The sequence below is a fragment of the Cetorhinus maximus genome, chromosome 24 (assembly GCF_964194155.1).
Source record: "Cetorhinus maximus chromosome 24, sCetMax3.hap1.1, whole genome shotgun sequence".
In the NCBI taxonomy this organism is placed as follows: Eukaryota; Metazoa; Chordata; class Chondrichthyes; order Lamniformes; family Cetorhinidae; genus Cetorhinus; species Cetorhinus maximus.
Genome location: NC_135902.1, coordinates 34,988,431 through 35,004,900, shown reverse-complemented (window position 1 = coordinate 35,004,900; position 16,470 = coordinate 34,988,431). Strand labels below are relative to the sequence as shown.

The 16,470-nt window shown below is 46.3% G+C and overlaps 1 protein-coding gene and 1 pseudogene across 1 annotated transcript in view; both read left to right on the top strand.

Moving 5' to 3' along the window:
* sdk2b (sidekick cell adhesion molecule 2b) overlaps nt 1-16,470 on the top strand; it is a 981,988-nt gene that overhangs the window by 657,775 nt on the left and 307,743 nt on the right. Inside the window, exons 10-13 of the mRNA XM_078571006.1 lie at nt 93-209; nt 2,417-2,584; nt 9,706-9,808; nt 11,100-11,276. Of these exons, the coding sequence (XP_078427132.1) occupies nt 93-209; nt 2,417-2,584; nt 9,706-9,808; nt 11,100-11,276 (565 nt within the window). The remainder of the gene's footprint in view (nt 1-92; nt 210-2,416; nt 2,585-9,705; nt 9,809-11,099; nt 11,277-16,470) is intronic.
* LOC144699570 (cytochrome b-c1 complex subunit 8 pseudogene) lies at nt 12,504-12,937 on the top strand (annotated as a pseudogene).

The window sequence follows — 16,470 nt, the reverse complement described above, 5'->3', positions numbered from 1 at the left end:
TTTCATAAAATAAATTTGGAAACAACACAACTCAGCAATACTTAGATTCATTAATGTGAGAACAATATTAATTTTTTTAATGGTTGTTACAGGTATTCCTCCCAACATTACTAAGGGACCATCAGACAGCACAGTGATTGATGGGCTATCAGTCATCCTTTCTTGTGAAACGTCAGGTGCACCACGGCCAGCAATCACCTGGCAGAGGGGCAAGTATTAACATTCATTACTGTTGAATACGGCACATTTCATGAGGGTTCAATTTCTTCCAGTCAGCTAACTCCAGCTTTTCTGTACTGCTCTCTTCCACACTTTGACCCTCCCTTCACACATTACATAAATTTAATCACAAATTCTCAATCACCTAATGATGGATGCTGGAATTGGCCATGGCTAGTTGCTCAGAACTCATGAACATGACCACATATGCATTTAGTACATTTGTAAATGTGTTAATTTGGTAGAATCTTCCTCAATGTACAGAGCAAAAATGTGCTCCTGGCCGTTGCAGGTGGACTTATGGCTCAGGATGCCTGTGGTCAGACCCAAATGATGGACCAAACACAAGTTCCACCGATGGCAGACTTTTACTTTAACCACAGATGACACCTAGGAGTTGGAGGTACCCAAGAAATCCTCTCTCCAAACGGAGTTTTAAGTCAGGGTTTTCACCGAGTCGGGATGACTTGGGAGCTCTTTATAAATGGCGGCTGAGACCCGATCCTAGGATTCCCTGGGTTTCCCATTTTTGGGGGCGTCTTTTAAAGTTATGGGCTGGTTCATGTTGCAAGCTCGCTCCCTGAAGTCCTGACCTGGCTGGCTCCATTGCAGGGATAGGCATGTCCAAGCTCTCTTCAATTTTCATCAGGCCAGGTTTTCAATGAGTCATGGTTCATAGCCCCTCAGAGGTGTCATAAACCATAGTATGCATGTTGGGACCTTTAAAACAGTAAGTTTAAAAGGTCTTGCTCATGCTCTCCATATCAAGGTATGCCCCCAACCCACCACCCATGGCCCCTTATGCCCTGCATGCCAAAGTATGCCCCAACCCACCCTCTATGGCCCCTTATGCTCCACATGCCAAGGTATACCCCAAACAACCCCTATGGCCCCTCATGCACTCCTTGCCAGGCTATGGCACTTCATTACCCATTCACCACCCCTATTCAGTAAGATGTGTAAAAAGCTTTAATAAAATAGTCATTCACTTATAAAGATATGAAAAAATACTAAAGCCCAATAAAAGTGTCAATCATCCAAGTTTCAATAGCTAAAACTGCAAGCGCTTGAAACCTCTTTAACTTGTGTAAATAAACATTGTGACATTGACAGCATAGATGAAAGAGCCAGAGCTGTCAATTAAGCAATGTTTTTTTTTCTGGGGCACAGATATTTTAACAGGCTAATAGGTTTCTGGGCTCTCAGCCAAGCCTCACAACCCCACCTTTTTGCCTTCTCCACATCCCCTCCCCCAGGTTGTTTTTTTTACTATCAACAATAACTTATTACTTAAAAGCCGCTGTTTAAATATAAAACGTCCCAAGGTGCTTCACAAGAGCTTTATAAAATGAAGTCTAACACCAAGCCACATAAGGAGATGTTAGATCAGATGATCAAAAGTTTGATCAAAGAGCTAGGTTTTAAGGAATGTCTTAAAGGAGGAAAGCAAGGTGGAGAAGTGTAAGGAGGGTATTCAAGAGCATGGGTTCTCAGCAACTGAAGTCACGGCTACCTATGGTGGAACAGCTAAAATCAGGGGTGCCCAAGAGGCCAGAATTTGAAGAGCACAGATATCTCTGAGGGTTGTGGAGTTGGAGTAGATTACAGGATAGGGAAAGGCAAGGCTCTGGTGGGATTTAAAAACAGGATGAGAATTTTAAACTAAAGACATTGCATGTCCAGGAGCCAGTGTAGGTCAGTGAAGGGGGAATTGGGGAATGTGGCTTACGGTGAATTAAGTTACGGGCAGCAGAGTTTTGGATGACTTCAAGTTAACGGAGGGTAGAATGTGGGAGACCAGCCAGGAGTGCATTGGAATAGTCGAGATAGCAAAGGCAAGAATGAGGATTTCAGCAGCCTCTGAACTGAGACGGGTGAAGTCAGATGGTGTTATGGAGTTGGAAAGAGCTGGTCTTAGTGGTGGCGTGAATGTGAGGTCAGAAACTCATCTCTGGGTCAAGAGTACCTTCAGATACTGGCTGAAGAAAAGCGGCTGAGTTTTTTGGCATAACCAATTGCCTAATGATTTTCATTCTCTAGAGGTGGGAATATTGTGGTTTCATATCATAGTTTGCGAGGGCGGGGGGGTTATTTTTAAAGAGCAGTTACCATTTCCACTTGATAGATTACTTGCATGTTGGCTGTGCTAATGTAGAATGGACTGGAACCAGTATCCAATTATCTTTTTCTTAAACAGGAGAGAAAGTGCTTGCTAGTGGGTCTGTCCAATTACCTCGCTTTACACTGCTGGAATCTGGCAGCCTTCTAATCAGCCCTTCCCACATCTCAGATGCCGGGAGTTACACGTGCCTAGCCACCAATTCTCGAGGAGTGGATGAGGCTTCTGGAGATCTCATTGTGTGGGGTAAGAGATAAGATTGGTTGGCAAATTGAAATACCTTCTTCCTGCAAAAGCTCCATATTAAATCAGAAACTGGAGGAAGCTTGGAAATTGGTTGAGAACAATTGTTAAGTCCATGATCCAGGCATAGCTTTCTCCTTACTTGGAACCTTGAGTCCATAAGTGTACAAGGGCCGCAGTTGTGATAGCTACTCAGCGAAGAACAACAGGTTATGATTTTGAACAAAGCAATATCGTGGTATTTTGCAGTACACGCCACATGTGATATTTGAGCTGGAGGAATCTCTATTCTAGAATCAGTCTATTCTGTGTATGCAAAGTAGGTATAGTTAGAATAGCATGGAGAGCCAATCAGAATAATAAATATTCATGTCAGTAATGAACTGAAAAGCATTTATTCATTGCAGGATTTACTTTGCATCTTTGATTGAAGGTTTTCACTTAGCTTTGTCTCATTACAAAACATACTCAGGTGTGCTGTAATGTTGACATTTATCCCTAAAGCCCATGATACATGCCTGCAGATTGGTACACACAGTTATCAAAATAGCTGCTGTATTTCATTGCCAGAAGCTGACTCTGAAAGAAACCATACCTAAAATGGGACAAAACTATAATCCAATGAGCACAAATATTGGGTTGGATTATACACTTCCCCAGGGAGCCGGTTGGCAGGTGGGTGAGGGCGTAAAATTGGGCACAAGGCCATGGGTATTGTTCTCAGTGCATATCTGCCCATCCCCACCACTGCCCCCACTGCAATTTTATGCATAGTGGAGAAGGCGCTGGGCAGCCCGCCCACCAGTGGACCAATTGAGGCCCTTAAATTGCCAATTATTGGCCACTTAAAGGCCTCTTCCCACCACTGCTGTAATTTTTCCCTCACCAGGCGGAGACCCACGACAAGTGTGAAGCCCAGCAGTTTTCACTTTGCAGGCTGGTGGTGGGCAAGGGGTGTGCGGGAGGTACCTCCTTTATGGGCCCCCTAATCAGAGGCCCCACCAATTCATTCCCCTCCCTCATTTCCCGTCCTCTATAGTCTGTCCACCTCGGTGGCCCCCTGACCCCCTCAGCCCCCTCACTGGGGCCTGCACCCGGGCCTCAGCGATACCCCCTTCACTTCCCTTGATGTCTGGCTCCAGTGACGTTCTCCATCGGTCTGGATAAGAGAGTAAATGGTATAGAAAAAGCAAAACTCAGGCATAACTACAAATTATACCATGACCGTGGGACTAGGAATGCAGGCAAAAGTTGTCAAAGGGAAAAATTTAGGGTCGACGTTGAGGAATTCTTCAGAGAAAGAATGATCAGCATGTGGAATGGACTTCCAGGTAGGGAAGGCAAAATTCTTGGAATCTTTAAGAAGCAGTTGTAAACTGTGCTGCTGTATAGTTTTACTTTAGATGAATCAGTTAGAATGGGTTAAATGCCCTACCTCATCTGTATTCATAATCTGTCTTAGCACATTGTACAGACAAATTTACAAATAATCTATTATCCTGTCACTGTACAGACCTATATGCTAACACCACTCAGTGCATGAAGCGATTGTGGTCAGTAATTTGTAATAAGCAGAGGGGCTGTGTCCTATTCAGACCATGTTTTGAACTGACCGTGACCTTTTACAATACTCCAGTATAAAGGTTAGTTTTTGTTTGCTGAAACCAGAGAAGTGCAAACCCTAGAACATGTGAATAGGCACCCATTCTTACATTCAATTCGAACAGGACTGATCTGTCCCTCAAATTAATTTACCCACCTTTGTTCATATCCCTGACACCCTTATCAAACAAAAATCTTAAACTTGAAAATTACCATTAATAACCCAGGATCCGCAGCCTTTTAGAGAAGTGAATTCCAAATTTGCACTTCTATTTGTGTGGTAAAGTGCTTCTTGATTTCACATCTAACTAATCTAGTTCTAATTTTAAAATAATTCCTCTTTCTTCTCGATTCTTTCACTGGATAAAATAACTTTTCCGTATCTATCCTATCAAATCTCTTTATCACTGTAAGCATCTCGATTAGAGAACCCTTCAACTATCTAAACTCAAGGGAATACAACCCCAGTATATGCAACCTGTCTTCATAATATAACCTTTTAAACCCTGGTATCATTCTGATGAATCTGCACTGTACCCCCTGCAGCTCCCCTTCCCCATCTGTGGTCAATTTATTCTTCCTGAGGTTCAGTGCCCAAAACTAAATACAGTTCTTCAGATGGGATCTAACCAAGGGATCTGTACAGCTGAGTTCCTAACCCTTATAAATCCTCTTGTGAGATCATTAGCTATTTGAATACCTTTTGTACCTGTTCACTAGCTCTTATTAATTTGCATACAGGGACATCTAAATCCCTTTGCTATAATAAAAACAGAAAATGCTGGAAAAATTCAGCAGGTCTGACAGCATCTGTGGAGAAAGAAACAGAGTTAACATTTTGAGTCTGTATGACCCTTTTTCAGAGCGAAAGGGAAGTAGAAATGTGATGAAATTTATGCTGTTTAAGGGCGATGAAGCTGAATAAAAGGTCAGCAATAGGTGGGGGCTAAGGAGAGATTGACAAAGATGTCATGGACAAAAAGACCAAGGGAGTGTTAATGGTAGTGGTAAGGGCTAAAGGAAGTGCTGACAGTGGCATAAAGGTAAGAAAGCAGAATGTGTTAATAGCAGAACAAGGGTAAGTACTCTGTGAAAGAACAACATGGAACAAGTGACAGATGGACCCTTTGGTGGTGGGGGGAGGGGGCGGTGGTTGGGGAAATAGGATGGAAAAGGGGATAAGGGGGTAAAACAATGAATCAAAATGAAAATAAGTGGATAAAAAATAAAAAATAATTTTTTTAAAAAGGGGATTAAAAAAGAGGTGAAGATAGAGGTTTATGGTCTGAAGTTGTTGAGCTCAATGTTAAGTCCGGAAGGATGTAAAGTGCTAATCAGAAGATGAGGTGCTTTTCCTCCAGTTTGCATTGGGCTTCGCTGGAACATTGCAGCAGGCCAAGGACAAACATGTGGGCATGAGAACAGGATGGTGTGTTGAAATGGCAAGCGACAGGGAGGTCTGGATCATGCTTGTGGACAGACTGAAGGTGTTCTGCAAAGTGGTCACCTAGTCTGCGTTTGGTCTCCCCATCGTAGAGGAGACCGCTTTGGGAGCAGTGAATGGACTAGACCAAATTGAAGGAGGTGCAAGTGATGCACTGCTTCACCTGAAAGGAGTGTTTGGACCCTTGGACAGTGAAGAGGGAGGAGGAAAATGGGCAGGTGTTGCACCTTTTGCGATTGCATGGGAAGGTCCGGTGGGAAGAGGATGAGGTGTTGGGAGTGATGGAGGAGTGGACCAGGGTGTCCCAGAGGGAATGGTCCCTACGGAATACTGACAGGGGGATGAGGGGAAGATGTGTTTGGTGGAGTTGGCGGAAATGGCGAAGGATGATCCTTCAAATGCGGAGGCTGGTGGGGTAGAAAGTGAGGACATTGGGGACCCTATCATGGTTCTGGAGGTGTTGGGGAGGGTAGTTGTGAGGGCAGAGGCAGAGGCAGGGGATGGGTCGGACACTTAAATCGCTTTGATTAAATCCCTTTGCCCTTCTACAGTCTTCAATCTCTCACCAGTAAAAGAACATTCCCTTTTGCCATCCTCGGATTCAACGTGGATGACCTCACACTTCCCCACATTCAATTCACTCTCTATGGCTTTGCTCACTCATTGGGTGGAATTTTCCATGCCCGCTGGCGATGGGCGTGATAGGTGGCGTGAGCGGACAATATGGCGTGATCGGTTACACGACGGCAGGAAGGCAGGTCACGATTGTCCGCTCGGCCCGCTGATGGCAGGCCGCATTTCCCGCCATCAGTCGTCGGGAACCTCATTGTAATACATCAGCATATCATTATCAGACCATCCCACCAGGCTCTTGCACCCCCACTGGATCATCCGTCCATGTCGGTGGGTAAGCACACCAACGTGTTTCACAACAGCACAGAGGCAACGTGCACTTGGTGGCCTTCACTTTGGGTGAACTGGAGGTGAGTGAACAGCAGAGCTCACCAGGGTCGCCTGTTGCTTTGCAGGCTTCTGGGGGGTCGGGGCGAAGTGCCGCCCTGCCCGACTGGTGGTGGTGGGGGGGGTATCAGGGTGTTATTGGGGGTGGGGGGTTGCTGCGGATCAGGGGGCAAGTGCAGCCCTGCCTCTGAGGTGCATTTTGAGAGTGTGGGTGAGCACTGTGATGGGATTTCAGGGAGGGTGGCTCCAGATTCCTCTCCAGAGGTTTCTTCAGGGCTTGATTGGAGGCCCTGGGTCATGGACTTTGTCTGCTGTTTGGCAGATGCGTCTGCGAAAGCAAGAAAAGATAATTAGTGTATGGCAGTGGCCTGTGAAATAGGACACATCACTCACAGCATGGTTGTCTGATGGATGCTGCACTGCTGGATCCTCACCTGGTAAAGCAGCGCAGACCTCACTATCAGCACAGGACCGGTCCCGGTCATCGCTGGCCAGCTGGATGGCTCTGTTTTCAAAGTCCGTGAGGACCTTGATTTCGGGCATTCCGTCACCACTCTGTGACCTCTCTCTCTTGTTGTGTGCCAGTTTGTCCTGCGTGAATAGAGATGGAGAAAGTGTAAGCAGGACGCCTGCCAGGGCAGATGACAAGTATGTCTGGCCTGTGTGAGTGTGTAGTGGTCCCATGGACAGGATGAGGACAATGACAGTGAGTGTGAGAGAGTGAATGGTGATGTCCCTTGAACCGGCAACGAGAGTGGGCCCTGTGGATGTGTGATGGGTTTGTGAGTGTGTGAGTTGAGTGATGAGATGAGTGACTTACCCTGGTGGAATGGAGGAGATCATTCATCCTCTTGTGGCACTGGGTGGCTCTCTTTTGCAGGGCACTGACCACCACTGCCTCCATATCCCGAGACGGCTTAGTGCTGTTGCTGCCCATCCTGCGGCCAGAGTGGGGGTAGAGGACATCCCGGCGGGCCTCCACGACATCCAAAGGTCACTCAAGAGACGCGTCGCTGAACCTGGGGGCTACAGTCTTCTTCAATTTCAGGGCTATGTCTTTCATGCAGCTGTGGTGGGCTGGAAGCACTGAGATGTGTGTTTGCAGCTGGACTTTTAACATGGCGCCTGGCGTGATACAGCAGCGGGGTAATGGCGGGCGGGTGAATGAGAGCCCACCCGCCATGGAAACAACGTGTTTCCTGGGAGTGCATAAATAATGAGGTGGGTCCGGGACGATACGGTGTGAAAGCCCGCCATAGCGTTTTACCCGCCCATTACCACACAGTGCAAATTTGGGAAAATTCCGCCCATTTAGACTGATAATGTCGTTTTGTAACTTTCTGACTCCATCCAACTTTCTGTGCCTCCTAAATTAGTGTCATCTGCAAACTTGGATATGCAACTCTCAATTTCTACAAACAAATCATTAATATACACAGTAAAAAGCTGAGGGCCCAGCAGAGATCAACTTGTCACATTCCACCTATCAGAGAGCCTATCCTTTATTTCTACTCCCTTCCTCCCACCTCCCAAGCAATTACTGACCCATCTCATAAGGTTGCCTCAAAATCCATGCACTTTCAATTTCGCCAACAATGGAAATTCCCTATAGACAACATCTTTGAATCTCTGTCTTGAGGTTTTCTTATCTATGGTGACCTAAGATTGTTATTTTCATTAAAATAGAGCAACTTTGCAGTAAGTGTTTTGCTGCCTCTTCCGTAGACTTAAACTAATTTGGTGGCAAAGAAATTGAAATAAAATTAAACAGAACACAGCAATAGGAATAGTGACACTTCTGGACTAGGTAAATTTGGACAAGGTTATTATGATTCCATGAGTTTGTTTTTATATACTAATGCATGAGTTAACTATGCCATAATGTAAACTTACAATGTAGCGATGTAAGATTACTGTTTAAGAGTCTTCAGAGTGGACATCTATCTTAGAGCGCCCTCTACTGATGTTGTGTGAGCACTGTAACATTCAGGTTCAGTATTCAGTATTGGTCTTTTGGACTTGATGTTTTCAGAAGGTCCAGATTCAAAATGCCAAGTCCAGGGTCTCTAATGTGTATGAAATTCAGCTGCTTCTGGGGAGGTGAAGATACAAATACTGTAAGTGTAATATCTGTCCTGCTGCCAAAATACAGCATAACGCAGAGGGAGTGATGGAACAGTCTTACACTCTGAAATTACTGGGGGTCTACTCAACCAGTACAAGTCCTATGGAGCAGATCCCCCTACTTGCCCTAGCCCCAAGCTGGAGACCCCATCCCAAATCATGGTCGAGATGGGTCGGTTGCATTTTGAAGGCACAATATTGGCATCTGCTTCAACTTTGCTGCTGGAATTGCACTGTGCTTCTCTGATGACAGAGTCACCGAGCAAAGCTTCCAAAAATTCCTCTTCTTCAAATGTTCTGCCACTGGAGAAAATGGGTGTCTTTAGGGAGATAGTCAATAGATACACCCTTTCTTTGCTAAAGGCTTGGGTTCTTTTACAGAGTTCACACCAGGTCTTGGGCCTCAAGGAAAGTGCAAACAACAAAGTTTCCTTGGAAATCTGGGGAACCCATCCGAGTGAAGTCCCCATCCTTGAAATCATTGAATTTATTCAAGGCTGAGTTAGATAGATTTTTGATAGACAAAGGCATCAAGGGTTATGGGGGGCAGACAGGAAAGTGGAGTTGAGACCACAACCAGATCAGCCATGATCTTATCGAATGTCAGAGCAGGCTTGACAGGCCAAATGGCCTATTCCTGCTCCTAAGTATGTTCCTGTGTTCCCATGTTCCTATCCTCTTTACTGGGGAGGAGGGGCAGACAGAACATCACCACACAATCCAACTGAGCAAAGGTGGAGCGATCATCCCCAATGAGATGGGATCCCAGTGTAATTGGGTTCAACTCTAAATTCCTGCACCACCTCCCCCCTCAATCATAGATTTTCAGATTTGCTACCTTAACCAGCCTGACCTACAATCCTTGTTGGTGGGGATTGTTATTTTTTGGAAGAAAAGCCTTAAGGATCAAATTTAATAAAAGATAACTGGAGATCAGTATGTTAATAAGAATCTAAATAATAATAAATCTTAATTTTTATAACTTGTTTTACAGCTCGCACTCGTATCACAAATCCCCCACAGGAACAAAGTGTAATCAAAGGAACCATGGCAGTCCTAACATGTGGCGTGACCCATGATCCCAATGTTGTCATCAGGTATGATTTTCGATGAGATTTTTAAAAAAACATTGGCTGGAGTCCTTGGTCTTGGTCGTTCCTTTAGTTAATAATGAAATCTGTGGGATCCATGTTTATTTCTCAGAAGGTGCACAGTGCTGAGCACTGGAATCCCCCCAGATTTCAACTACAATTCTGGATAGCCGTGCAGAAAGGTTATATCTGTCCATTACTCCTAATGGTTATTTACATCTGTCAGTTTTGGAGATCCAACAGTGAAGCAAAATTATCTTCCAGCATTTCCTTTCTGAGGTTCATAGATTACATAACATGAAATGAGGCTCAGGATGGTGCAATTTTCCTGCAGTTGTGTGGTTTACACTCCAATTACAGTGTTTAATTTTGCTGGAAACTTCAAGGGCTCTAACCAGTTGTTGTCCTGTTTAAAAGGGAAGCACTGAGTTGAAAAGGGCAAGAGGGGATACTTGTGGGAACTGCCAAGTCAGAGCGGCGGATGGCATCAATGCTGTGATTGGTCAGGCTACAACACCGAGCCACAAGAAGCATATTAGTGACTGCAAAATTTGGGGTTGGATCGGTATGACTGCAAGTTGGGTGGACTCAATGGCAGATGGTGGTGATGGTGATTTTCCTGCCTCTATGCCTGAGATCATAAACGTATTGAAGTTTGCACCTGTTTGGTTCTCGTTCATTATACAGCACTTGGGAAAGTAATTGCAGTGGGAAGGACAGCTGTTAGGTAAAAGGCACTATATTGCAAAGCCAGGAGACATGAAGCAGGTCACATTGATCAACAAGGATGCAAATTACACAAAAATAATCTAAAATTGCTCGTTAGCTAGCTAAAGTCTATTATCAGCTGTGATCTAATCAATTCCATTGAGCTAGTGCAAATGATTGTCAATTCCAGTGCTCTCCAGTAAATTTGCAGGCCTATTCTCGAGTTCTGCAAAGGGCATTATATTGAATTTGTGTCTCAACTCACCAGACTCTAACTTTCTTACTGTTGGTGCTCAAGCTAGAACCACACAATCCATTGGAGCATTGGCTTTCAAGCTTATCCAGAGCTGAGTGAGGAAATACCCAGCCCTGAAATGTTCTCCAGTTATGTTCCATCAATTAACCAGTGAACCAAAACAAAAATCTACAATCAGACCTGTTGAGCTTCTGGTTGGTGGTTGCTATTGGAAACAAGTATCAATGATGGAAAAGCAAAAAAAAAAAAAAAATTTTTCTCAAATATACTACTTTAAAATGTGTTAATCCTATGATATTTTGTACTGTGGCATTCTCTGTCCTTCTTATGCAGACATGTGTGGCAGAAGGATGGGGCTATGATTGATGTGGACGCTATCCCACGTATGCGACTTGATGAAGCAGGAACATTGTACATCTCTCAGACCTGGTCAGGAGATATTGGATTATACACCTGCAAGGTGCTATCAGTAGGAGGAAATGACTCTCGCAGTGCTCAGGTCAGAGTGAGGTAAGTGAGGAATTTGATTAAATAATCCTAAAGCACTTGAATGCCACATTCTTGCCATTATATTCCTACAGCAAAAGTTGCCTGGAGCAACCTTATAGCATAAATGACCCTGTGTCACTGCCCTTCGAGGCACCAAAGCAACCACTCAAGTTGAGGTTTTGTTACATTGTACATTGTCCTGATAGAAATATTTAAAGAATAAAGAGTGTTTAAAGAATAAAGGGTAATTAAAAAGGTTAGTGGAAATATACTAAAGGCACTGTTAGGTACAGATAAAAACTAATTAGGAAAAGGGATAACGCCAGAGGATTAGCGGGCAGCTAAATTTAATTACTATATTTAAAAGGAGGTGGGGGTGGATCAGAACAAGTCCTGGGAACTGTAGACCAGTTAGCTTAGCATTAGTGGAGAGATGGATAATGAAATCATTACTGAAAGATGCAGCAAGTGGAAACCAAAAATATAACAAAGAATAATCAGTACGGATTTTAAAAGGCTGTGGTCCCTGCTTGGCCAACACAAGACAGGAAAACAACACAAGAGAGAGGAGCAGGACGACATCACACAGCCCATCAAACCTGCTTCACCAATCAATACAATCATGGCTGATCATGGGCTTCAACTCCATTTTCCTGCCCACACCCCATATCCTTTGATTCCCTGAAAGACCAAAACATTTGTCTATCCCAGCCTTAAATATACTCAATGATGGAGCATACACAATCATCTGGGGTAGAGAATTCCAAAGATTCACAACCTTTTGAGTGGAGAAATTTCTTCTCATCTCAATCCTAAATGAACGATGCCTTATCCTGAGACCGTGCCCCCGTGTTCTAGATTCCCCAGCCAGCCGAAACAATCTCTCAGTGTCTACCCTGTCAAACCCCTTCAGAATCTTGTGTGTTTAAATGAGATCATCTCTCATTCTCCTGAACTCCAGAGAGTAGAGACCCAATTTACTCAGCCTCTCATCATAGGACACCCCTCTCATCTCAGGAACCAATCTGTGAACCTGCACTGTACTGCCTCCAATGCAAGTATATCCTTCCTTAGATATGGAGTCCAAAATGGCACATGGTGCTCCAGGTCAGATCTCACCAAACCCTTGTACAATTGTAGCAAAGTTTCCTTACCTGATGTACTTCAATCTCCATACACTAGAGGCCAACATGTCATTTATGCTCTCGGGCAGAATTGTCCCAGATTTGTACTAAGCGCTTAGCGGGCATCAGGAGAGGAGTCGCTGCCATTAGAGTCGGAGCCAAGGAGACGGCAAGAACCTTGGATTTAGTGGCAGCAAAATGGGTCACCACTTCAGAAACTTGATCAAATTACAGCACATCATCACCCACGCCATCTCTCCCTTTAAACAGAAGGCATTTGCAAATTATTTCTCAAAAGACATTCCCAATACATGGAGGCGATTTAAGGGTCAAGTGTTCCAGATTGTTCCTCCATTTGTGGCATTGCATCTTATTTCTACATGGGGCAACCATGAACATGAATTGTCAATGAGGAAGAACTCGGCTGATTTTGCCAACGACAAATGGATGGTGGTATATGGAGGGGATAATTTCTAATGATGTACCAAGGGTATTCCTGACCAATTGCTCACTTTCACTGGAAAAATTGACTCTGTTCAAAAACAAAGTATTTATGGTGTGTAAAAAAACCAACGTTTTACCTGTGACCGCAATGGCAGCTTCTCACGCCATATTGTTCCAAACCTTCCACATTAATTATGCATTCCCAAGAAACATGCTGTTTCCATGGTGGGTGGGCACTCATTCGCCCGCCACACCATCACCTCACCGCTTCATCACGCCTGGCGCCACATTTAAAGTCCAGCTGCACGCACACCTCTCAGTGCTTCCAGTCCACAACTGCTGCAAAGAAGACATGACCCTGAAAGGCAAAAAGACTGCAGCCCCCAGGTTCAATGACGCATCCCTCGAGCACTTTTTGGATGCATTGGAGGCTCGCTGTAACGGCCTGCTTTGGCCGCAGTATGGGCACCAACATCACTAATCTGGTTTGGGAGGCGATGACAGTGGTGGTCAGCACCAACGCCCTGCAAAAAGAAGACAGCTACCCAATGCCGCAAGAGGATGAATGACCTCCGTTCTGCCAGGGTAGGTCACTCTTCTCATCACTCTCAACTTACACACTCTGAAAGCCATCATGCATCCACAGGGCCCTCACTCACTGCCAGTTCAAGGGACATCACCATTCACTCTCTTACAAACATCTTCATTGTTCTCATCCCATCCATGGGGCCACTCACCACCCTCACATGCCAGGCACACTTATCATCTGGCCTAGCAGGTGTCCTGCTTAAAATCTCTCCATCTCTGTTCATGCAGGAAAAGCCAGCACACAACAAGAGACAGAGGTCGCAGACTGGAATGTCTGAAATCAAGATCCTCACGGACTTTGAAAACAGAGCCATCCAGCTGGCCAGCGAGGATCTGGACCATTCCTGTGCTGACAATGAGGTCAGTGGTGCTCTACCAAGTGAGGATCCAGCAGGGCAACATTCATCAGACAACCATGCTGTGAGTGCTGTGTCCTGTTTCACAGGCCACTGTCATGCACTCATCTTGCCTTGCTTTCGCAGGCACATGTGGGAAACAGCCAAGGGAATCCACGACCCGGGGCCTCCAATGAAGCCCCGATGGAAGCTCAGAAAAGGAATCCGCTGAAACCCTCCTTGAAGACCCATTACATCGCTCACCCACACCCACCTCCAGTGCAGAGACATACACCTCGGTGGGACTTAGTTTTAGAGTAGCCTCGGGATCACAATCTGGTGAGCACATCATACTTTCTGATCCACAGCAGGCGGCGGCAGGGACTTCCCAGGTGTCCGGCAAGTGGAGGATTGCTGGCAGCCCAAAAATTTCAGATGATGAGCCTCTGGACTCGATCATGTCACAGTTGCTGGAGCTGCAAAGGCAAGCTCGGGAACGCTGCATTCCTCAGATTACCAGGCACAATGGAGGAGTCCATCCGTCTTCAGGCTGAGATGATAGCGCCGGCATGCCAATGCACCGAGATCAACACTGATAGGATGACGGCTACCATGGAGACCTTGGTCCAGGACGTTGCTCCAGCACTGCCGCGTGGGCTGAACTCCATCGCTGATGCCATAGTTGGCCTCCAACAGTGTGTAGATGAGAAGGGTGCAGGGCAACCCGATTTAACTCCAGCTCCAGCTACCCCTTCTCCTCAAAGAGTCAGCCAGGGGCTCTTGGGCACCCATCGGGAGGTGGATCAGCAGGTGTACTCCCTGGGGCCATCCATTCAGGTGACTCCAGAAGTGGCCAGCCCATCCGAATCCCCTCTTCCTGCGACCCCAGCAGCTCCAGGCTCAGGAGGTTGCCACTGCCACACAGCAGGACCCCCAAAAGCAAGCCGGTGCCCTCCAGGTCTCGGCCCTCCAGAGGACACCTGCCAAGTTCATCACTGACAAGGCGTAGCAGTCAGCAGGTGCTTGCACCTCCACTGTGGATGTCCAAGGAGCAGCAAGACATAGCGGCAGGGTTAGGAAGGTTAAGAAGATGTAGTTGCACAGTCTGGGCACAAGTGTTAATCACTCGTACATAATGTTCACTATTGTCAATAAACTCCCAAGGATGTCTCCCTGCCTAAGGCTCCTTGTTCTGATGAGCAGTGTTCATGTCACTCAGATGTGAAATCTTTCTGCACAAGATAAGGCAGGTGTCTCAGTCCAGGGCCTCTCCTGTGTGCTCTGTGCAGCCTTCAGACCAAAGTGATGGTCTGGCTTCACGCACAGATTACTGATGCCTGCACCTCGACGATGCTTGTCATTGTTGCCAGAATGTCGTGAACAGGTGTCACAGAGTTCCATCATTCTCTCCACGTGCTCTCAGCACCTTTAAGGTGGGGCTGGTCCCCATTTCTTCAGCATCTGTGACCAGTGATGCTGTGCTCCTGAAGCACTCAAGTTCTGCAGGCGGACAAAGGATCAGATGCTTTTAAAGTTTCATGGCTGCATCTCTATGATATGAGCCTAATCACAGAGCACAAGCGAGCTGCCCTCGGCCCAACAGATGTCAGACATTCTCAGAGGCTATGTGACGATCTATGGAGTGTCCTCACTGTGTGTCGTTATCATCCTCCACAAATCTAGCAACTATGAGGGCCTCCAGAGTGCACTTGCTTCATCCAGCCAATGCGAGGGCCTTATCATCATCGCCTTCGAGGAATTCCACACTTTCATCAACATCGACGACCTCCTCATTGGAGGAGACCTCCAGCTCTTGCATTTCTTCTTCAGCCAGCTCCTCTCCCTGTTGCAATGCCAGGTTGTAAAGGCAACAACGATGCGTTGTGGGCTATATTGGAGGGCTCCACCAGACACCGGAACCTCATTTTCAACATCCCGATAATCTGCTCCACCAATTTGCAAGTTGCAGCATGAGCCTCGTTATACCTTCGTTCTGCTGCAGTCTGAGGCCACCGCATGGGTGTCATCAGCTACGTCCTCTGTGGGTAGCCCTTGTCTCCGAGGAGCCATCCCTGCAGCCTCTGTGGACCCTGGAAGACGTCAGGGATCTGTGACAAACTGAGAATATAGGAGTCATGCACAGTCCCTGGAAACTGCGCAGACCTGCAGGATGCGTTTGTGGTGGTTGCACACCAGCTGCATGTTCAGCAAATGGAATCCCTTGCAGTTGACATAGTTGACCCCGTGTTGCAACGGAGATCTGAGCGCCACGTGAATGCAGTCTATGGCACCCTGCACCTGTTGGGAAACCTAAGATCTGGGCAAATCCAATTGCTCTTGCATCCTGGCTCCCCTGGTCCCAGGCGAATTGCACAAAGTTGTGTGCTCTTGCAAAGATGGCATCCATGACCTGCATTTGTGGTTGGAGGCTTATGATATCCCACAGAGGTCAATTGTGGAGCCCTGAAAGTCGCCACCAGCATAGAAATGGAGCATCGCAGTCACTCTCATAGTGGATGCCCTCCATGTCCCCGTGGCACCAAATCCTGCAGTAGCTGGCAGACGTGACCTACCAGTTCCCTAGACATGCGCAGTCTTCAGCAACACTGGTTCTCGGTCATTTGCAGGAATGAAATGCGAAGTCTGTAGACCCTCGGTCTAGCTAAGCGCCGACCAACAACGGCTCACTGTGGCTTTTCGGTGGCGTGTGCGGGAGCCGCAGCC